The sequence below is a fragment of the Siphateles boraxobius genome, unplaced genomic scaffold (genome assembly GCF_051911475.1).
Source record: "Siphateles boraxobius isolate OS27281-9 unplaced genomic scaffold, OSU_SipBor_1 6, whole genome shotgun sequence".
NCBI classification, from domain to species: domain Eukaryota; kingdom Metazoa; phylum Chordata; class Actinopteri; order Cypriniformes; family Leuciscidae; genus Siphateles; species Siphateles boraxobius.
In genome coordinates this window covers 27,091,805-27,116,447 of record NW_027509186.1, presented here as the reverse complement: position 1 = coordinate 27,116,447, position 24,643 = coordinate 27,091,805, and the positions used below count along the sequence as shown (strand labels likewise).

Sequence of the window (24,643 nt, the reverse complement as noted above, 5' to 3'; positions counted from 1 at the left end):
TTCATCAGGTGGGTGGCATTCCTCATGACTATGTTGGTATGTGTCATCCATAATGCCTCTGGCGGTCAGTAAGAATGAAACAGAACGCTAGTTACGCATGTAACTGTGGTTCTGTGAATTCTGGATGACCGCCAGAGTTCTCTGTCACTCGGAATGCGCGAGAAAGGCGTACCGAGGTAGAGTGCTGAGCTACTGTAGCTTTACCCTCCAGGGCTCAGCATACGTCACGCCACGTGACTTTGTTGGTATATTCTCTCGACCTATCTAGCTGGCGCTGCGATAATCCATAATGTTTACACTGCCTCTGGCGGTCATCCAGAATTCACAGAACCACAGTTACATGCGTAACTAGCGATTTAATGGAGTTCACGTCACTGAAAGCAATATGAGCTGCATTTTATTGATCATTAGCTAAAATCAAAATCAAAGACCGCAATAAGAGAGAGCGGCAACAGCTCTGGTAAGATCATTTCATTTCTTGACTTTTAATGAAGATGATTGTGCATTAAGCGTCTGCGACTTACTTTCAATGTGATTTGCGATAGTTTGCTCATTGGCTTGATGAATAGATGCTCATCTGCGGTGATGCGTGTTGCAGTAGCGCCGTCATAACTGTGTTATAGCCTATAACACACTCTCACATGTTTATTTTTTTAGCATTTTTGGAAGGAGTAAAATTTACATATGTGGTTCCAACAAACAGATGCATTTACACTTGTCCAGTTTGGTCTGGAATGAGTCTCAGATCTCCTCCTGAAGGGGTTTGAGCGATCGGGTTCAAATCCGTCTCGAATGCGTTTCGAAGGGCATTTACACCTGGTCTTTTCACGATCAGATAGCTATCCGATCTGAGAAAACAATGCTACTGTGTAAACAGCTTTGTTTACTAACTTCGGGACAGTCACACTAGAGTCATAGGCCTACTAGATCTATTTTGTCTCGAGCATCAGTTCACTCGCCACATAAGTGATGGATTAAAATGATGAAGGAAAAAAAATTCCTTCTCTTTTAAATCTTTACTTCCCCTTTAAATCTTCCCTTGTCTGGCTTTTGCTACTCTGACCAATGCCTGAACTTTGTATTTTGAGCACTTCTTGCGTTGTTTTTTCCCTCTTCACGATGACTCGCTTGCTTTAGTCCTCAGTTATAAGTCGCTTTGGATAAAAGCGTCTGCTAAATGACTAAATGTAAATGTATGTAAATGTAAAATAGTGCTACCGCAGAAATATGTTAAATTAAAACGGTGTTTACAAAGTGAAGCACAAAATATAAAGGCAGTTAATAACAGCAGCAGTAAAATATTGTTTTTTAGTCACTGTAGTCAGTGGTTTTTCAGCGAATGCTTGTGCACTAATGCATAATTCCTGTCCTTTTAATCAAGCCTGTTAGCTTGCTGCGTACCTCCATTCCGTTCTCTTTTTATAGCATTTGTCTACTATTAAGTTTAATTGTTTTTCAAACGCGATCTACTACGGCTCTACTACGTTCACACACTTGTTTTCAGTCTTTCTATACTTAACTTATCAAAATATTAAAGTTTAAAATGTAAAAAAATAAAGATTATATTAGTATAACTCAATGTGTGGCTTTTGCACTTTTTAAAGTACACTTTTACACATAAATACCCTGATTTAGGGTTTTATTTAGTTATAATAAACCCAAAAAATAAATAATCAAATGTATTGTAAAAACTTTTTATCCGATTAATCGGAAAAATAATCGTCCGATAAATCGATTATCAAAATAATCGTTAGTTGCAGCCCTAGCTCAAACGCTTAAGTCCGTTTTCCAACGGTACGTTGGTTAAGAAAGAAATGGTTTGAATTTTATTCACACATCTACTATTAAATCTAACGTATCATCAGCGCTCAAATTCGCTTCCATTGTGCTTTCAAGTACGACTTACAGTCTGTGAAAAACCATTAAATATGTCCAACACGATTTTAGGAGTCAAAATTGTATATCTGACACCGTAATTATCGTGTAGTCTGAAATCGGCATTAGAGATACTACAAAAACTATTTTAGGCTGTGCTTTCTAGTAGCTCCCCTGGTGGACTGACCTGTAGTGCAGGGTCCAATAAGCCATGTGGATGTGCCTGAGGGCTCAGCAGCCCCAGGGAAGGGGTTTCTCCAGAGCCCATCTGCTCATACACCTTATTTAGCTCCAGGATACCTTTGGTCCGTGCCAGATTCTGTAGGTGCTGTCTAAAGGCCACCAAGCCTACATGGAGAAAGGAGTAATATTATAAATAATAGCACTGCTATTTCCAGATGATTTACAGATCATCAGATGATATCTCACCCCCCAATAAATGAATCATGAATTCATCATGGTATTTTGCACTACTCATCAACCTGAATTCTTACATGGTAGTGTCAGAACAGAGGAAGTGACGCACATTCCCTCAACCCCATGCCACCTCTGCTTACTCCTGTGCGGTTCTACCATGTGACCTCTATTAAAGTTTCTAATCACTCAGGAGAAGATATGTTCAGGCATGGGTGCAAATGCTTTATTCATCGTTCATTCAAGTGCATATTAAAATGCTGTTTAGTGACTCTTGACTTCTCTGCAGCTAAACAGAATAGGGTAGATGGGTTGAAAAAAGGGACTCTCAGGTTATTTTAGGACTTCAAGTGATTAAGGGTAATTATTCAGGACACAGGATGAGAGAACTCAATAGGACAGAGTTGGCCTAATCTTCAAAGCGTTCCCTGATTCACTCAATGAATCATCTGATGGGCGGGGGCAGGGGCATTTAGAGGAGGAAAACAAGAGAGAAACAGGGAGAGAGAGTGTGAAAAAAACAATAAGTGCGAGAGAAGACAAGGAAGAGTAGTGAAATGTTTTAATCTAATCCATGTACCACAGTGGATGTCGGAGATCACTTGTAACAACTTGTGCACTTTTTAAAAATTATTTATATTTTAGTATTTTATTTTATTTTAATTATTTTATTTAATAGAAATGATATAACAAAAATAACATCAGCATAACAAATTTGAGTGTCACATGATACTTCAGAAGTCATTCTAATATGCTGATTTGATGCTCAAGAAACATTTCTTGTTATTATCAATGTTGAAAGCAGTTGCGCTGCTCAATAATTTTGTGGAGACTTTTGTTAAGACTTTTATCAGGATTCTCCTTTAAAAGTTTAAAAGAACAGCATTTGTTTGAAAAAGTTTTTTTATAACGATATAAAATTAGTCACTGTCACTTCTAATCAATTTAATGCCTTTGTTGAATAAATATATTAATTTAGTGAAAAACTAAATTCTTATTTTCACTAAACTTTTGTGTATTTATTCTTATGGACAGCACAGAATGCTGCTCACCTTGCGTCAGTGAGGTGTCTGACGCCCTGCGGCCCTCGCGGAAGCTGATGGGAGAGCGGTTGTGCGTCTCTCTCCTCTGGGTGCTCAGCGCTTGCATGGTGGGGTTAGCGGGACGAGCGCTGATGAAGGGCGGAGTCAGGCGGGTGACGGGTGTGTTGGCCAGGACAACCTCGTTAAGAGAGGGTGCATCCTCCAGCAGACTGAAGTCACTGTGCACAGAGCCCATGTCATACTCTGTGTCCACGCTACCCAGAGAGGGGTTATGACCCATGCTGAACAGTTTACCTGGGTAAAGAGAATGAGATGACACTCATTTATAATCTTAAAGTCCCCCTGTGGTGAAAATCAAGCTTTTAAATGTTGTTTATATGTCTATGTGGTGTTTTAATATGCTTTAAGACAAACCATGTGCAAATGCATAAGTCAACACCATAGCTGATTATTTTCTCCTTCAAAACTGTGAGAGTGAGTGGAGGCGGGGCTAATGTGCATATTCATAGAACCGCGTTTACTAAATGAGGCAGGGTGTAGTTACATTCAAGATATTTTAAAGCATGAATAATTTTTTTTCAAAGAAAAAACATTGAAATATGTAATTTTAGTTTTAAGGGATACAATTATTGACTACAGGGGGACTTTAACAGTTTTGAAATAGTAGATTACTGTTAATTCATTGTCATTTTTTCCCAAATTGATTTATTGACAATGAAGGGGGGTTTGAACCTATACCATGTGGTTACCCCAAGCCACACCCACCTCCACTGGTCACGATTCCTGGCTGGTTGGTGACCTCAGACAGCGTGTGTCTGCGCTGACCAAAGCGGGCCGTCTGATAGGCGTTGAAGACATGGGTGTGATCATCCTCAGTGTCCAGCTCCTCCGTCTCGATGCCCTCGTCTATAGACATCTCCATCATGTTGCTGGGAGACGAGGCGCTGGATTTGCGAACGGCCACGGGGGGCAAGGGATCCAGCATGCAGCCGTTGACCTGGAAAACAATGTTAAGATTTGTAAATAAAATGTGGCGAACAGTATTTGAATGATGCTACTGTGCTTAAGGAAATTCCCAAAGCCATGTTGCAACATCTAACGCCTGATACACATCGTACGATTTTGGGCTGTCCCAGATGAAAGATGACCAATCGTGCTGATTTCTGTGATCGTGGCTCCTAAACAGTGGTCCTACATCGAACAGTGACGATGTTGTGACCAAAGATTGCCTGCAATAATTTTCTGACACTGTCGGAAATTTAGCATCATCATCTCACAGTGTGTTTGCTGCTGCGACCTACGTCTACTGACTAACCAATAAAAATGCAACATGAAATGGTGTATTGATCATGGCGCTAAAACTTAAAACTACTTGCCTCAAGCTTCATTTGCAAAATTGGCATGCCAAGTTGTTCTCTTTTCCCTAGTCACGACCGTGTCCATATTCTCCTCTTTCGCTTCCTCCTCTTTTTTTCACCAAACATAAAAACAACAATTGCTAAAGTGCGATTCATCAGGATCCATTTGTTTACCACAGGCGTATGCTGATGACGTTTTATTCATCTATACTAACTTGTGTCGTAGCCTACAATTCAATAGGTGCAGTCTACATACATGTCGTACCCAAGTCTGTAGCAGGCATTATGGAAAGCCTTCCCTGAAGATTTGATATAAAAATAAACTGTAAACTGTGAAATATATTGAGCCACACTGTAAGACATAAAGTTGTTTCTTTAGTGTAGTACATTCAACACTAAACCGACTTGAGCTGAATAATGACACTATTATCTTGATATAGTTGTTTTACAGCAGAATTTGAATCTCATATTTGATTAAATTTGCATTATTAGTTATTTTATATTCCTGTTTATTACTGTAAAGCTGCTTTGAAACCATTTTTATTGTATAAAGCGCTATAAAAATAAAGGTGACTTGAATAGTATATAAGCAATTTCTGTATTTCCTTTCAAATATTTGGGAGATTTTTTTGGGGAGATCAACTTTTCAGGATGTTTCTTTCTATTACTTTGCATGAACTCTCACTTACACTGGTGTTGTAGATAAGACATTTCACCCACATGCCTCCCAGCACTGTATTTCCCGTAAACTAGTTCTAATCTCCCATCAGCCCTAACAATTCACCCACAGTCCTGAGGCACATTTCCACTCAGTCAGCACCATGCACATGTACTTTTACGTGCTGTCCGATGACAGGCAGAACTTGATGAACACATTTCCTAATGATTTGGGAACTGAGTGAGAGTAAACAAAAGCTCTGCAATCTCTCCCTTTTTGCCTCTTTTTGTTGCTCCCTCTCTTTCACTCCTGCATTTCGTTCAAACGAATGAGTGAGCTGAAGAGGAGGGGGTGGAAGTCTGGAATGCAGGGACAGGAAGTGTGTTTTGGCTGAGAGGGCCGTCAGAGCCTCATGCAGACAGAGTAGACTGAGAGAGACGTGCCATCAAACACACACACACACACACACACACACACACACTCAACCAACATGGATCATCTGGATGAGTTGAGTTTCCTGCAACATGCTGGGCCAGGAATGCTGTTATCCCAAAACACGGTTAAAGAACAGCCACAGATCCTCTCTTTATTCTTTATTCTTTTTGCATTTCAGCCCATCTTTGTGCCCTGCCCCTCTGTTATTCACAACTAGGACTCTGAACAAATTATGTAATCCCAGCCGTCCCCTCCCCACCTGCGGTCGTGTTGTACTTTGAGATCAAGCTTCAGATTTGATGATCTCGTACTGGAGAGAGTGCCGCAATTTCCCCTCTGATCTTTAAGGGGCCGTGTCTCATTTTTTCAATGCTAAAATATTGAATTCTATCTCATGTGGAGAAAGTGGAGACCACTATAAATAAGCCATTTATAGGTTGATTTCTCCAAAATGTGTTAACACAATCGCTGTTTGACTATCTCAAGTAGTAAGTTTGGGTGGGGGCTATCTGTTTGTTCAGGCAATGGCACACAGGGACATGTTTAAGGAAACCTGTGTGGAATTATTTTATGCAATTATGTTTTGTAATCTTTCAACACAATGTTGAAAAACAACTTCTGTTTTTTGCTGATGTCACAAAAAGTTCTCCCATCCATCCTCCAATCAGTCACAAAGATATTTTATGACCTAAACAATTCTTGAACAGGGTTAATATCATTAACTAAAACTAAAACCATATAAAAATGAATTACTTGAAACAAAAATGTTAACTAAATAAAAAATTTCCAAGACAAAAATTCTCATGTACATTTAGTTGAACTTAAAGTAACAAAACCAATAAATAAAATCACAACAAAATTACTAAAACTAAATTTAAACAATAATTGGATTTCTTTTTACATTGTTTATCAAACACAATGTTAAATAGAGGAATTAGCTAATGCAATGTTCAGTATGAAAGCCATGAACGCTCAATTACTCCACATTTCCGAAGATGGTAAAATACCGAAACACACAAAGCCACAGTCTGTGGTGTGCAAGTGTATGAGAGTGAAAGAGAGAGACAAGAAAGAGTGGAATGACTGAGCGAATGGACAGCTGTCACGTCCAATGTGTGTCACTGCCAGAGACGTCTACAGTCTGACCCGCTTATGTAAGCCAAACAGCTGTGGATGGCCTCAAGGGGAAACACTCACAGTGGACGTCTCACCTCACCATCAGATACATAGACAAAAAAGACTAAGGCTACGTAAAACCATCAAAGAAAACAGCTTTTCCCTCATCGACATAAAATGTAATAAAAACAGTGCGAGTGTCAGTGAAAGAAGAGTCTTTGAGGGAGCAGATTACTCCTCCTCAAACAGACAGATAAAAATGAAGACAGCGTAACTAGGTCTCGAGTGAGTGAAGTAGACACGAGTGGCAGAGCTGGCCGGCTCCTGTGCTGTTATTCCTGTTCTGTATGCCAAGCTGGCAGCCGATCTGGCCGTCTGTCAGGATGGTTCTGAACAAAAGGCTCCTCGGGGAGCGGGCGTGATGAGAAGGCCTGAGCAGACAGCCAGGCCCACTGCCTGACCTTGGAAGGACTAACGTTCCTTAACAGCAATGTAGGGCAGGAGTGTAAGAGCACTCAGCGTGCAGCAGTCAGATTCAACTCTGTAACAACAGCTGTTTGTATCAGCGTCTCAACAGCCCTGCAGCTGCACATCAATGTAGAAAGAATGTCTCAGAAGAATGGGCTTATGGGAGATTTTGTTAAACTGCACACATACAGTAGTAGACATAGATAAATATTTATTTATCTTATAGACTTTCTATATTCTAATATATGGCTTGCTTAGTTGGGGACACTTAGTATTCAACAATATTATTGATCTTATTGATCTGACTGTACTGACTCTGCTGTATGAGAAGTGAACAGAGCTGGACGATGACATCACCGTTTTCTGCAGAACTGCTTTGTAGATGAAATGAACTAATTTAATAATTGATGATCTTTATAATGGAGCTGAATCAACACTGAACTGACTTCAGCAGAACAACAGCCGGAATACATAATTTTCCTGTTATCATTGTAAAACTGCTTTGAAATAATCTGTATTATATAAAGTGCTATTTAGAAAAAGGTGACTATATCTACCTCTAGCTACCCACCTACCTCTCTATTTTAAACATTTGTAACGCTTCAGTGAAAACTCAATGAAGTTTTCATAGAAAAATCAATACCTAAACAAGCAACAGAGAGAAACACAAGCTTCCTTCCCCTATAATTGAACATCTAATCCATTTCTAACTCACTTTGGGTGTCCCAACCTCCTCCTCCATGAGGCTGTGCTCAGTAGCACAGGTGGACTGTGGGAATGTGAAGGAGTCCACAGAAGCTTGAGGCATAGCTGGGGATCGCAGGATACGCACGTTCTGAGGCAGGAGGCTCACCTGAGGAGCAGCGCTGCTCGCCTGCGGTGCAGAGAAAAAGATCCGGAAACACTCAACAGCTTGGCCAACATCATACTTGCACTGCTGTTAACATTTACACTTTTAGAGGCAATTTGAAGAGTTTTACCTTGACGACAGTCTGCTCTGCAATCGTACTGGGACGTCTCTGGCGGGCGTCAAGTCGGGGCTCAACTGGGAAACTGCAGCGGTGGGCCTTTAGCCTCTCAACCAGCAAGTAGTAGATAGCAGCAAAATGATTGTAACTCTTATTCTGAAGAGACTGCAGAACACATGGAGAAATTATTAAAAAGAAGGGCCATTAGCCAAGCTTTTATGAACATTGAGGATGCAATTTCATTTCTTAAAATCAGAGTCATGTCTCACCTCTACGGTCTTGTGCTGGTCGATGCCCAGGCTGTGCATCAACCTGAGCACCTGTTCACTGTATTCTCCCACACCAGCCTCCCCCTCTGCAGTCTGCTGATATAACATCGGCCGCTGCACAGGCATCTCCATCACCATCCACTTGTGCTCCTTTATTTGTCCTATAGACAGGCGTTTAGAGGGGTCTAACACCAACATCCGCCTGATCAGATGCTCACAGTCTGCACATAAGAGAGGAAAAGAAAAAGATAAACATGACACATCCTGTACCCAGGAATTGATGGGGAACTTTTTTTTTTAAATAAAGTTTGGGGTCAGTAAGATTTTTGTTTTAAAGAGATTAATACTATAATAAAATCGTATTTGAATGATCAAAAGTGACAGTGAAAGATTTATATTGAAAAGAAATGCTTTTCTTTTTGACGTTCTTTTATAAAAGATAACAGTGGTGTATGTTGGAGGAGAAAAAGTCTTGGTGGAAGAACTGTTTATTCTGAACGGTAATAAGTAAATTATTATTGGTCAAGTATTATCGTAATTGTGGAAGCAGTAAGAAAGTTCTGTGCTTGTCTCAGCAGTGAGAACAGCAGCTCTGTACAGTCTCAACCTGAAAAGGTCACAGTGTGTTTGCTTCACAGTAAACACTGCTGCATCTGAGACATACACTCAGCATTGGTGACAGCCTGTACCCTCCACTGCTTAGGACAAGATTTGTCTACAGTCCCTGGCGAAAACTGCCCAACAAATGCTGCACTGTCAGACCAACACAAACCTTAATTAAATTATCTCATCCGAGAATGCACAAGGTCTTCTGTCTGTCCCTGTGTCCTTGACTATTGACCACGTCTGACTCAGCTGGGCTGAATGAGACTGACGTCACAGGGCTGGTGGTGATGCGAGCGTGCTTAATGCTCCTGTTGCTCATTGCTGACTATTTTTTTTCAAGACTTGTTCATCCTGTTAATCTGTCGCATTTATGGTTGCTGGAGAGCCTGTGAGACACGAGAGCAAACAGAGGGAGTCACACGGCTACAGTAACACTCCTTGTGCTAAAACACAGTGGGATGTCCGCTTGCTGGAAACATCCTCCTCCCAATGGCTCCCTCACTTCAGCAGGGGGAATCAGAGAATCTTATTAATATATTCATGTAGAAATCATAAGCATAAATACAACTGTGAAGAACAATGGCTACACCTTAATTTTAGGATGAATGGTTATCATCTGAGACTTTAGAACATTATCTTTACTGACCATTCAATTTAAACTCGATTTTTATACTGATATCAATAGATTTTTAAATTGCCTCATGTCTCAAAGTACATAACATTACAATAATAATGACTGTAAACAACTTAGAGCTCTGACTTGTACCACCTGACAGCTACAGATTAATTTTGGCATTGATAGTGTTGCCACAGAAATGCATAATTCATTCTAATACTATCAGAACATCTCCAAGTACGAACGTCACGGGTTGCCATCTCATAACTACGGTTATGACATAGCGTGAACGCAGCATAAGCTCGTTTTTTTATGGTTTTCATTTTAGTCATTAATATTAACCCTGGAGTAAATTCAAAGACGTATCAAAACTAAGGCTAGATCAAATGTATTAATCCCAAGTCAGGACAAAAGACTGTTCAAGGCAATAACAAGGAAGAATAAAATAATAAAAAAATAAAATAATAAATGTAACGCGGTATGTTGTTGAGGGAAGGAGGCGGGAACCGGCTAACATTCAAACACTTTAATTATACCAAAACAGAACGAAAGTAAAAGCGTCAGCCCCTCACGGACGACTGCCGCACACACATAAATAAAACATAACGTAAAATCTCTCTCGTCCTTCACTGTCCTCGCTCCTCCATTTATGAATCCGTAGCTCTTTCGTGAGAAATATATATTATCAATCACGCCACCGGCCTCGCACCAGTCTCTCACGGCTCTCGGCCCGCCCTTCTTGCCACAAATAATAATCTTGATAAAAAAATTAAACAAACATTTTTTTAAGACTTTTTCACTTTTTCTCCTAATTTATGGTAAATGGTAAATGGACTGCATTTATATAGCGCTTTCACTGACCCAATGGCCACCAAAGCGCTTTACATATTGCCTCACATTCACCCATTCACTCACTCACTCATACACCGACGGCGGTGTCAGCCATGCAAGGCGCCATCCAGCTCGTCGGGAGCAGTTGGGGTTAGGTGTCTTGCTCATGGACACCTCGACACTTGGTCAGGTGGAACCGGGGATAGAACCACCAACCTTTCGGTTTGTAGACAACCTACATGAACCACTGAGCCACTGCCGCCCTCACTTTCCAAACAAATTTCCAAAGGGCAGAGAACTTGTCCTACATGTCCTAGAAGATAATGCCATTATTGTGCAAGTTCCTGAATGTTCCATCTCATCTTGAGTTCTCATTAAAGCTACCAGGACTATTCTGGAAAAGTACTTTTCCTTAACTGAAAAATAAGCCAAAGTTCCCTGTATAGCACACCAGGCTCTCATAATCTTTCCCAACGGTGTGTGCTGTATTCACTGTGTGACGTAGTGTGAAGCACGAAGTGTGTGGTGTGTGCAAGCAGTCTTGGCTGAGAGCAGACAGTGGTGGGGTGAAATCCTGTGTGATGAGAGCATTTGAAAACATAATGTAAAGGAAACCCACACACTGTTCTCATTTAGGGGAGTAACAGTTTCACTTGGGACCCGCAAGGACATGAGTTTTGGGCTAACATTCTCAACGTGGCTTAATTGTTTAAATGTCTTGAACAAAGTCAACTGACCCACAACTACCGTCCCCCCTCCCCCCAAATCAGGGGCCATCCTGGCAAGACCGGTAGGTTAACATGTGTTCGCTCTTCCTCGGGTTACCTGATCCGTGCTTAATCACAGTGAGCAAAGCTTTTGAAAAATGAACAAATGTGACATTATGATTCATACGTCAAAAGCGGACCACCCCTCCCTCTCTCAGAGTCTGGCATGAACTGACTCACTGCCATCAGGATAGTCTGAACTGTCTTGCGTCTCAACCTTTGCCCGATCACTTTATCTCTCTCTCTTTTCTTGCTCTCCTTTCTTTTTTCTCAAACACAATCTTGTCCTTTACGGCTTGCATTATTCTGCCTAAAAAAGAGTGAAGCGAACGTTGACTGCTTTGATTTTACTCTGCCTAGGACAACACATCAGGTTTAAGGAATCCCTGTATAACTAGATGGCTTTCTGGGTCACCTGACCCTGATTGGAATGCGTTGATTAGGAGCATTTAACAAGTAGGCTAATATAGCTAGCATGTTCTCGAGATGCATTTCCAAAGTACTATTTATTACTTGACACACTATTAAAAAACAATGGTGGAACCAATGATAAAAATATAACAAAAAAAATTCTAATAAACTTGTCAGTAGGTATGCTTGATAATCAGTACCATATTAGTGATATTATTAAAGACTTTGTTTGATAGATTTATTAATTGCTAATTTACCATATTTTACATTACATTTTTACCCTACTATTCAAAAGGTTTTGGTGAACAGGATTTTTTGTTTTAAAGAAATAAACACTTTTATTCAGCAAGGACACATTAAATTGAATTTAAATTGACACATTCAAAAGTGAGAGCAAAGACATTTATAATAATACAAAAGACTTATATTTCAAAATAAAGGCTGTTCTTTCCAACTTTCTATTTCTCAAAGAATGAAAAACATATCACAAATGAATCAAAAGTCCTGAAATTTTTTCCACAAAAATATTAAGCAGCACAAGTGTTTTCAACATTGATAATAATAAGAAATATCAGCATATTAGAATGATTTCTGAAGGATCATGTGACACTAAATACTGGAATAATGATGCAGAAAATTCAGCTTTGCCATCACAGGAATAACTTACATTTTAAAAAACATTAAAATAGAAAACAGTTATTTTTAATTGTAATAATATTTCACAATAACTGCAAATAAATCCAGCCTTGGTGAGTATAATAGACTTCTTTTAAAAACATTAGCCTAATCAATCTTGCCCAACCCGAACTTCTGGATGGTAGTGTTGATGACCTTTTTTGGTGTTGTCTAACATTCACTTAAATTTGACTTTTAAAAACACACAAAAAAATTAACAACACTCTTAAATGTAATTTAGTACATTTGAAAATTAATATACACATTATAATGTTGTGACGCCTAAATTCACTTGTAGCATTTAAAATGTATTGGATATATTTGGACAAAAACAGCAATTAATTGGTTTATCATCATTAGAATGAAAATAATTAATCGGCTTATTGGTATCGACCAGAATTGTAATATCAGTGCAACCCTACCAGTCAAGCTCACTAATAGACTAGTCGGTTACATGATAACTAGTTTACAAGTGGACCCTCATAACTAATTTCAATGGGATATGCTCCACTGCTCAATGTCTCTGATCATTTAGAGCCATTCCTCTTTATCCAGTCCAGACACACACAAACTGTAGCCAAGCACTTATGGAATGTTTTAATTGACCAGGCTTGAATTTCATGAAAAAAAACAACAACAAAAAACAGCAACAGCCGCCAGAAAACTCTCCTGGTGGTGGCTTTGTGCACTAGGAGAATGTCTCACCTTCTGTCATGAAGTAAGGGATACGGAAACGGCCCTCCAGAACACGCTGCCGCAGGACGGGGAGAGAGGGCCCATCGAAGGGCAGGGCACCACACACCAGCACGTACAGAACCACCCCCATACTCTGCAGGAACACACACACAGCGTCGGCTCAATGGTGAAAAACAAGAATATGATGTGCAAATGTACAGGTGGCATGTGGCAACACTTACTTCCCCGCATGTCCTTCCAAACCTGTATGACTTTCTAATTTGTGGAACACAAATTGAGATGTTTAACAGGAGGTATATGCTGCTCTTTTCTCATTGTATGTGAGAATTTCACCAAATTAAAAAGTCATATGGGTTTGGAAACAACTTGAGGGTGAGTAAATGACTTCCGATTTGTGGGTGAACTCTTCCTTTAATGGCTGTAAAAAGCGAGCAAGAGCAATTTCACATGATCTGATCTCTATCTCTCTCACATGAACCGCAGGGTGTTTGGTTTACGCTTTGACGTCAGTCGAGTTCTCAAAGGTTGAATAGGTGGTAACACAAACAACTATCAGCTGACTTACTAATCATTTACTGTCAAACACACTGCAGTGTGAACGTGCACGGATACATTGGCAGTGCAGAGTGGCATTACCCAGATGTCTAGCTGAGGTCCCTCATACTGCTGTCCCTCAAACACCTCTGGGGCTGCATACGGAGGACTCCCACACCATGTGGCCAAGGGCTTTCCCGACTGGAAGAAATTTCCAAAGCCAAAATCTACACAAAAGAAAAGGAGAGAACGGTGAAATAAGAATGAAACTGACAGGCTTGGCTATGCCTGTGCTCAATATTGATTGTACTATCAAGGTTCCCACACCAAGTGACCGTTGAACTTTTCCAGTTAATCATGACTGGTGTGTTTAAAAAAGCATTTAATAGAGACTAAACTCACTAAAAAGAGATATTTTTACAATTTAAAATAGCTGTTTTCTATTTTATATATTTTAAAATATAAATTATTCCTTCCTGTAATGGCAAAGCTGAATTTTCAGCAGCCATTACTCTGGTATTTAGTGTCAAATTAATAGAAATGTATTTATTTGATAAAAAAAAAAAAAAAATTATAAATAGCTTTACTTTATCAATTTAATGTAGCCTTGCTGAATAAAAGTATTTAATTCTTAGCACTGATCCCAAACCTTTGAATAGCACATTTCCATGGCTTTTCCAGGGCTAAAAAAAAAATCACAACTTAAATTCTTATATGAATAAAACACATTTATTCATAAAAATAATGTGGTAAGATGTTAATGGCGGTTAAATGTTCTCATTTTACCTGCTTTTGGCTAGTGTGGAAAAAGGTGAATAATGGTCCTGTAAGTGTGTGGTTCATTTGTCATCTATTGTCAAGAGTTGAGAAATATAATATCCTTCCAACTGCATACCATCATTTCTGTGCAAAATCAGTTAACTGATGAACCAGAGGTGCAATGTTTGCCTTAAATTACCCATGCCTCTGACAATACAGACACTGCAAAAACATCTTTCTCCAATATCCTAAACCAAAAACACATTTCCTCCACACATCCTTAAAGCTCACAGAATTATTCTTTAGCAGCCCACTTCTTTCTACTTTGATGACTAATAATATTGTTGTACTTACTGAGAGGCCATTACAAAAAAAAAAAATAATTCCCACACAAACTTTGCTGTTAGAGTGTAATTTGCCTGAAGTACAGTCAGACAGCATATATATTTACAGATCCAATTAAATCTAAAATAGAGTTTTGTGACCCCATGTGTGTTATGTATGAGATCATCTAGATACAAGTGAAAATTAGATAACGCATTTAAAATGTAGTCTTCCTCTTCTGAGAAACAGAGCAAACATGCAGATGACTCATTCTGCACTACACAGATTTTTGTCCAATCAAATGCCATCTAGAATGAATATATCAGTTTCTCTAATACCGCCTACAACTGACTAGAAAATAGTGAATTATGTTCATGGCTGTGACTTAACTAATACCTAGTGCCTATTTTGTAAAAGGGACAAGCCCTTTAAAAGGTTTCATCTGAACTTCGATAGGAAACACATCAACACAGAAACGAAAACTGAACTCAAACTATTTCTTGATGAAAGGAATTAAACATGATTCTGTTACTTGATTTACACTTTGCCTAACAAGCTGTAACACTGTGTGAATGACCAGAAAATCAGACTGCATCACATAAGGTCACTTCAAATGTTAAAGCGACTAAGTTGACATTATACCACACTATGTCTACCGACAAATTTGTATAACATGGTATGCTGATAACATTCAATGAAGGAACAGAAGGATGCTAAGCCAACACAAAGACTGAGCAGCATCTGTAACAGGGCTTAGTGGATCATAGCCGTGCAAACCCTGAAGACGGAAACCGTCATCACCACCTCACCCTTGCTTTAATGGGCTGGAAAAGCTTTACAAAGTGCTCTGAGATTAGATACAATGGCCACCACTGCCAGAAATCTAAGACAGTGGTGCGAGATGGCCAAATATGGCTTCAAATATGGCTCTAAGACAAATCTGATACTACTTGTGTATAATGGTCAAAATTCCTTTAAAGCATAGATCACAAGTCAGTATTTGTTCATAAATTTGTGCAAATGCAAAAGCACAAACCTGAGTAAGTTGTTTCTAACAAATAAGCTTATAAACAGATCTAACTTAAAACAGGGGGAAAACAATCATAATTGTATTACTAAATCCACCCTTATAATTATCCAACACAGCACAAATTTTCTTAATATACGTGTATGTTTGTGTGTATGTATATATATATATATATATATATATATATATATAATATTATTGTATATAATTGTATTAAGTATATAACCTTACATAGATATAAAATTTAACATTTTTACTGTGTAGGATGTCAAATCATCTGATTTCATTTAAATTCCAGTGAGTATTGAGAGTTTTTCTAGAATCTGAGCTTCAGGGACCTCATAAAATGAAAATGTGAACCTTAAGGAGAGATAAAAAGCATCCGTAGTTACATTACACTGTGACTGTGATGTAAGAAGCCGGAATGATGAGTCCATATCAGTTGAGCTGACCCATTTCATGAGTTGAATGCTGAGCAGGAGGAATTGACGTCAATGCTCTAGGCAGTACAGCGGCAGACATTGCAGGAGTGAGCCTCAACATTCAATACAGGAATCACTCAATATCATCCGGCCCCAGAGCTTAACTCCTGAAAAACAGTGGCTAGTGCCATATTTACAGGCAGGCAGACCTGATCTTTTTGTTACTTTAAATAAAAGCTTTTATTGAGGTCAATAGTTCTGGCTCTCATAATTTCGTTATGCAGTTGACATGCGTGACACACTGTGCATTGGATTTGTGCTGGAGATTGGTTGTGTAAAGATAAATCTTAACCATTTTTATCCGGTTTCCCAATCATTGGCCAACCCCAGGAAGTCTACCACTCCCACAGGTTTGCTCATTCAACACGAATTAATGGAAAAACAGATGTACACTCTTTTCTTGCTTCAAGCGTTGACATTTAAATCTTTCATATAATCACAATACAAAATCTCTGTGAATTGAAATATATATATATATTGCTCTTTATATCTATACAGTATGGGGAAGGGTCTTCACGGTTAAAAGATTAGAGTTTCACAGTGTCTTCTGCTTCATCAAAATGTATTTTTTTTTATTCATGAAAAAAATGTGCACAGGCACAAAAATGTTTGAAGTGGAACATAAAAGGCTGATGACCTTTCTTTGAGTGACCCAGCTCCGGCCATCTTCTAAGAGGCTGACTGTGCATCAGTGTGAAGGCTAAAGGAAAAGAGACCTTTAACAAAGCCTTGTGGGACAACCCTCTGTGACTGGCCACTGCATTACTTGCTGTGCAAAACATCACAATCTACCATCATGAGTGGAGTTTGGGCAGAAAGCAAATTGAGGTGTCAGGAAAACTAACAGTGTTTGGTTTGTGTATGTGTGCACATATGTGTGTGGGAAGCTCTCCTATTACGGTGAGCCTTGGATGGCTGCGATACTCAGCGTCTGAATCACTTTATATTGCAAATTGCAAATGAACCTTGGCCTGCATGTATGGCTCAGCACAGAATGCACCTGTGTCCTCTTGACGCAAGTCATGGCTTTGCCAACTGAGCAGTACCTGAGTCATCATCCTAGGCATTACAGCTTTGATTATATAAACTGTCCATCACACCCTATAATTAACTATAACTATTAACTCACAAAAATGTAGGTGAAAATTTTAAGGCATGGAAAACTCCCCCCAAAAAAGTACCTAACAAACCATTTTGCCTACAAATTTCAGCTGTTTTGTGGTGCTACAAACTTGATTTTGTACAAGTCTCCAAGTCAGTGTTACTGACACACACATTTTTTTTAATGCTTTTTATTTGTGCATTTAATCAATTGCACGAATAAAAAGCATTGATAAAATAAACCAAACTAAATTTAATATATTTTATTTGTGCATTTATTATATTATATACAATTCTACAAGATATAATAAAATATAATTCATCATAGCCGTGAAAAAAACTAATTGGGTAAATAATAAATTGTTTTATATTAAATTATTATTTATATATTAAATACACTAAAATGTAATATAATATAATATAATAAATATAATATAATATATAGCAGATAGCAGTTGTTTTTTGTATCAGATTAGTAATGGTCCAAAGCCAAAATTTTGGATAGTGTAACTATGAACTATTACCAGCAATCTTGATGTTCATGTGTCCGTCTAGCAGCAGGTTCTCCGCCTTCAAGTCCCGGTGAACGATGTTACGATTGTGGCAGTACTCAACAGCAGACAGAATTTGCCAGAACTTGCGTCGTGCCTCTGGTTCGCTCAGCCGTCCATGCTTGGCTAGGTAGTCTAAATAAAGAAGAAGTGGGGTTAACTAAACATCACAAAATACAACATTCTGCATGGGTAATGTAGTGTAATATGGGTCATCATAAAATGTGACTGGACAAAAAAAAAAAAGCAATAATTTGAAAACCATGACCACACGTTGTACCGGGAAAGGCTCTGGTGGTGTGGTGTGGCTAGTGGCAGAGATTGATGAGCCACAATAAGGAGGCTCTGTGGTGTGTGAGTAGGGTAAACATCCCCCGGATGGTGTAATCATGTGGTCACCACACCCTAGAGTGCTGGGTCAGCCCCTGGGCCTTGGCCCGAGGCCAAACCTTCAGTCCTCACACATTCCATTTCATACTCGCCCTGGGATTATACTGAGGTGGGTTGGCAGAGCGACTGTGTGTACATGGCAACATGTTTAAGGCGTCATTCTCTGCATAAATTGTTTTTCTAATAGCAGGGGAAAAAACAATTTTCTAAAACAGACAGTTGTTTATGATTGCAGAATTACCTTGCATAACCTAGTCTAAATAATAGAGAAGAAAAACAGGGGTTACTAAAAAAAGCCAGATTGTGTCCACATGTCATTTAAATACGCAAAGTCTATTTACTTCATAAATTTGCTGTGTGATGCATGCATTTAAAAGAATGTATTGGGTGCAAAGAATGCATATTAGCTACTAACCCAACTTATTGGATTTGTATAGGGTTCACGTATTAAATAAATATATATTAATGGTATATGATATTTGTATAATATACTTATAATAATATAATACTATTAATAATTATATAATAATAGGGAACAATTTATTTTAAGGGGACGTAGTTACACGTTACTACATGCACTTACTATAGTAATAACAGTAAATTATGCATAATTACAAGTAACTAACCCTAAACCAAACCGTAATTCAATAGCGAGTACATGTAGTTCAGAAACTCATTAAATACCAAGTACTTATTTGAGGAAGTACAATGTAACCTGATTAATACATTTAATATAGTATATACATTGTAATATTACTACAATAATAATAATACATTTACCATAATATTACTACAATAATAATACATTTACAGTAATACCAAATGTAAAATTAACTGAGCAAACCAATTAGATAACAGATGCAACATTCTGAAATTGTGCTCCGTTTAAAATTTTGTTTTAGGAGTATGCTGCTAATCAAAAAGCACACCTGACATAGGAATGTCTCATATTTGTGTGAACTGGCCGGTGGGAATATACACCGAGATAAGGTGAACATACACTCTGCTCTATACCCCTCAATCGTCTGTAATCAACCCTACTAAAGCACAGACTGTGGACTTTGGCCAACAGAACACAATATCAGTCTGGTGCCAGCATACCAGGTACATCGGTGCTTGTTATCCATGCATATCTCTTCTTCTCATTAGCCATGTGAGCCTGAACAAGATAGACCTGAAAGAGCCTGAGTTGGCCAGCTGACCTAATAAAAGTTGCTTCGACTTAAGTTGTACAACTCAAGTTCCTCTCCAGTGACCCTTACAAACCAGAGCAGCAGTCACACCACAGTTGCATGGACTGACTACTGTAGAGGCACACGAAGAGGAGAAAAAAGCATTTCCTCTTCCCAGCAAGATGCATTACCTGAAGGGCTTGTGTACTAGGGGTTTTAAAACATGAACTAGCTGAACCTTGTCCTAGCAGTATTGTCACTTACAGATAGGGTATATTAGGTTCAACATCTTTAATTCACTGAAATAAAATATCTAAATATTTTAATAATAACATCATGTTTATTTAATAAACAAGGTATTTTAATAATAAAAATCAAATATTTCATATAGTCTGCATATATGCATGCATATATAATAGTTTAAAAGGTTTGGAAAAAAAAGCAAAGAATAATACTCCAAAGAATTCCATGGTATTTTCTAATTCTTTACTTAGATTTCCATTTATTTTAAGCTTTTCACCATCTTTTTTTTTTTTTTTTTTTGCTGTGTGACTTAATATATATATATTTTTAAAATCTATAAACTGTAATTAAAAAAGATTTCAAAGAGTCTCTCAATTAATGAGGTCATACTAACTACATATATAATAATTCACGAAAATTAAAAAAAATATATGTTCAACTCAACAAATAATACGTTAACGAATACCATATTAAATAAAAAATAAAATTAAGAGTATTAAAAAAATACTGTGGTATTACTACTAAGGTAAATTTTGGTCATTTTCTGTAAGTGGATTCCTGCACACATATTAAGATAAATTAGACTTTTTACAACATACAGAATACATTTCTTCTGGTCTTGAAACACAAGTGCTCTTTCTAGTGTCATAAATTATCTAGACAGGATTTATGAATTTTCCTATACCACCATTACTAATACTAAAACCTAAAATTGACAGACTAGAAATAGAGCCTGAGGATAAAAGCCAGGGATTGAGACGCTGAGGGCAGACGCGGGTGTCAAGACTGATCAGCTGACATGTTGAAAAAGAACCTTTTCTCCAGCTCTGTATTTTTCTAAAATATGCATGGCCTACATTTCTCCTCTCCACTTCCAAAATTCAAATCAATGTCCCTTAGCTTTCCCTCTCTCTCCTGCTTTGCCTGTGCGTTTTGCAGCTCCTGCTTATTCGAAGTTGACCCAGTTTCCAGGTTCCTCTAAAGCTTCGGCTCTGATCTGCGGTGCTGGTGGAGCAGACAGGCTCTCGTGGTGGGCTTCTGCACTGCTAAGCTCCACCGCGGGGGACCGAACCCAGCACTTCACAACACCAAATGCTGCTCTATCTCTCTCCTCTCTTTTATCCTTGTGAAGATTATCAGATGGAAGTGAGTGCCTGTGTTATGTTAGGATAGCTTCGGTTTAACTAATCGGGTTCCGTTTTGTGGGATGCAAGCACACATCCCTCTGTCTTAATTTCAAAAAAGTATCTTTCATAATTTATGATTAACTGAAGACTTTTAGTCTTTACAGCGATGGGACATGCTGTAAATAAGTTGCATAATCATATTGTGCAATCAGAGAATCACAAAAGCTGAACAACATGGCCTCTCAGTACTACCAGTAATTATAGGGTAATCTCGGCAAAAACTGTCATGCAAGTATTTGTCATGCTATGTTGACAGATCATTTTATGTGTTTTTAGTTTTTTATTTGCTCTATGGGAGTTTTGGCTGTTATCTCACCCTGTAGCACACTTGGACAGGAACAAGTCATTTGGTGTGCCTCAGCCACGACATTCCTCTTTATATCTCTTTTAAAACAGACGCTGTTGTCACCCCCAACACCAGGGTCATGGTGTCCACACAACGTACACCACAACCGCGAGATGGATTAAGCATCACGCTAAATGTCTGTTTGTTGTCTAGTAATAAAGCACTTTGCTAGTACAACGTGCTGATTAGTGGCTGGACAAGCAGAATTTTCATGACAAATACGTTTACAAAACACAACATATATCCGAAGCTAAGTAGTGTTAAGTAATTTGTCTGTCTACAGTGAAAGCAGACATGTTGCACAATGCAGAACCACAGCCAATCTGAACATATTTGATGTTGAATATACAGTTTTGGACCAAAGGGATTTAGCTTTGGCTGAATCCTTAGGGTAGGAACAATATCTTGGTAGCTTCATAGGTAGGTTTCTTCATATCACATTGCCGTGTACTGTGAAACAGACACTGTTATGTAAGAATAATGTGTGATGATTATGTGAGTTTTCACAGGTGGTGAACAGCAACTGCTGCTACAAAGTCAAAAGGATCACTCAGTGGAAGTGATGTAGTCTACTCTTAGAACACTTTCAAGAATTGCCAACAAGGGATTTTTAAATGGATAGTTCAACTAAAAATATAAATTCTGTGATCATTTACATCCATGTTGTTCCAAACCCACATCACTCTCTTCTGCGTGAACAGGATTCTCCTGCCTACTCTTTTCAATATAATAAAAGTGAATCACCATAGATGACAATCACTATTTTCAGTTTATTTGCTCTATAACAGGCAAACCACTGCATTTTAATCACAATCCATACAAAGATGCTACATTCATGTAGCATGCACAGTTGTTTTTGATTTAAAGCAAAAACAGAATGGTCAGACTTTATTTTTTGTGAAATTATGCTACAGTAAACATACCTAAACAAAACGAAAACAGCAGACAGATTGAATGAAAACAAATTCACACTCTGAAAGTAGGTGGCGCTTATGGAACAACAGCTGTTTCTTATCAAATCTACTTTATACTGAAGTAAGAGGAAAAGAAAATGACAGTCAGGTCCCTTAAGAGATACATTCATATAATCACTCAATTCAATATTAATATTTTCCTCCTACATTTCAAGCATCACGAACAGCGAGCTTATTGTATCTGGTACAGTATTTTCTCCGCTGTTCTCCTCTTTGCATCCGTCTTCAGCGTGTCCCGTCTCTGGCCTTTGTTAATGTCCTATTTACCGACTTCTTAATATTTCCGCACAAATTACATTTTGGGAAATGATTGCAATGCAGTTCTTGTGCAAGTCCGGAATAGAATTCGGCCAAAATAAAACTAAAAACCGGTTACCGATCATGTGTTTGGAGCAAAAACAGTCTGGTTCTGATTTATAGCGGGTCGACCGGTGCATGTCTACACTAAACAATATCATACAATCTATATAACTCCTTCCCTGTTTTCCAAGTCTTCCAAAATCCTACAATAGTTTTCTAGGAAGAAGAGACAGTAAATTTCTGTCCAAGCTTTCATTGGCATGTTCATGAGAGAAGCAGCAATGTCCGATTTGTGAACAAACTGTACATTTAAAATTATATTTTTGCTGTGATAGGGCAGTAGAAGCAGTGACCAGAAGTGATGGGAAAGAGTGGAACGGTATTGGAAAAGGACCATGAGCCACTTCCCACAAGGCTATGATCTTTTCAAATCAGATGTTTTCAAAGATTCGGTTTATCTAAGTTACCTCACTGACTCAAGGATTGGTAGCAAGCAACAGTTAACAGGTCACTAGGAATAGAAGATTTACAGTTAATAATGACCTAAATTTCAGTGTGTTTGTCACAAAAATATCATATGACTTTGAATATAGCAAATATGAACTGTTTTTTGTTGGGCTTTTGTTTTGGCTTTTTTGAACCATTAACACTTCAGTCGACATTCACTGTAAAAGAAAAGGTGGACCAGTACCTTAATATTTTGCATGATATATTCCTTTAATTTTCTTTGACCTTCAGTTTTGCTCTTAGCTTTCAGCTTGTGTGTCAGACAGAACAGAACTCCAAAGCAACGGAAAGACAGACAGCTGACCCGTCAGAATATGATCATCATCACTGACACATTTGTTGCTTGTGACCATGATGGTTATTCACACAGACTGCGTTTGTCACGTCTGAGCTAATTTCAGCCTGACCTTTGTCGATATCATCTGAAACCAAGATGTTAATCTGAATACACACTTTCTCCATGTCAGTGATATGTGGAATTAGGATATTTCAGTGAAATAAGAGGTAGATCTGGCTGTCATCCTGAATCATCATCATCAACAACAACAACAACAACAAAAACAACAACAACAACATTATTATGCCCATCCCAAAGTGATAGTCAGCTTTGTGCAAAAGACAAAACAACCAAATAAAAACATAAATAAATCGTACAGACTGTAAATTCTGTAAATCATCTCATGTAATGCTTTGCTAACCATCTTGAATACAACAACATTCAGCCAATAATTTATAGATACTGTGAGTGTTAATATTTGTTTTAATAGTAACAATTATTCATAAGATATTCAATGCATTTAATTTTTATTCTTAAATCATGGATTGTTGCACTTGTGTACATTGCTTCCACACTTCATGTCACTGAAATTTGTGAAACAATTGTATTGTACCATTGTAAATGTTTGGTACCACAACATTTTTGTACCAATATACCATGCAACTCCCAATATGAACAAACAATTTTTACAAACGAAATAACATACAAATCAATTGTAATTTGGTCAGTGATGGCTGGTGTGTCATTAATACTAAAACACACTTACCAAAGATTTCCCCATTCTTGGCGTATTCCGTCACAAGGTACAGCATATTCTTGGTCTCCATGACCTGCGCAAGGATGAAAAATATAATGCATGTTACATGTAAAATCCTCCATATGTCTTTGACACTATGGTATGTGGCCTACATAACTCTAAAATACACATGAAGCACTTAAGAGAGTGCAAAAACCATTGAGTGATAAAATGACTGCTACATTAAGATGAAATCTGAACTATCCCACTGAGTTCCCAGTATTATAATGAAACACACATGAATCAGAGTGGGACGCTAGTTTATTTGTAGCCTCGATTCATAGTGCAGTGTCAGAGCCAGCGATGTGTGGGAGGACTCCAGAATTAGCCAAAGCAAACAAAAAGATGAATAGACCTAAATGTAGTGAAGAGAAGCGGCATGTTATTATTCAGAAACATTCAAAGAGTCCCACATAAACACTACCGTCGGCCAATTAAACAGTCAGTTAGTTTAGGGTTTACGGATA

General features: G+C 38.2%; 1 protein-coding gene across 1 annotated transcript in view; it reads right to left on the bottom strand.

Annotated features, from left to right (window-relative positions):
- Positions 1-24,643, bottom strand: part of sik2b (salt-inducible kinase 2b) — a 49,354-nt gene that overhangs the window by 14,689 nt on the left and 10,022 nt on the right. Inside the window, exons 3-12 of the mRNA XM_077208541.1 lie at positions 24,147-24,210; positions 17,958-18,119; positions 13,843-13,967; positions 13,216-13,339; positions 8,605-8,825; positions 8,348-8,500; positions 8,083-8,241; positions 4,098-4,329; positions 3,342-3,626; positions 2,063-2,223 (exon numbers count right to left, since the gene is read on the bottom strand). Coding sequence (XP_077064656.1) covers positions 2,063-2,223; positions 3,342-3,626; positions 4,098-4,329; positions 8,083-8,241; positions 8,348-8,500; positions 8,605-8,825; positions 13,216-13,339; positions 13,843-13,967; positions 17,958-18,119; positions 24,147-24,210 — 1,686 coding nt within the window. The remainder of the gene's footprint in view (positions 1-2,062; positions 2,224-3,341; positions 3,627-4,097; positions 4,330-8,082; positions 8,242-8,347; positions 8,501-8,604; positions 8,826-13,215; positions 13,340-13,842; positions 13,968-17,957; positions 18,120-24,146; positions 24,211-24,643) is intronic.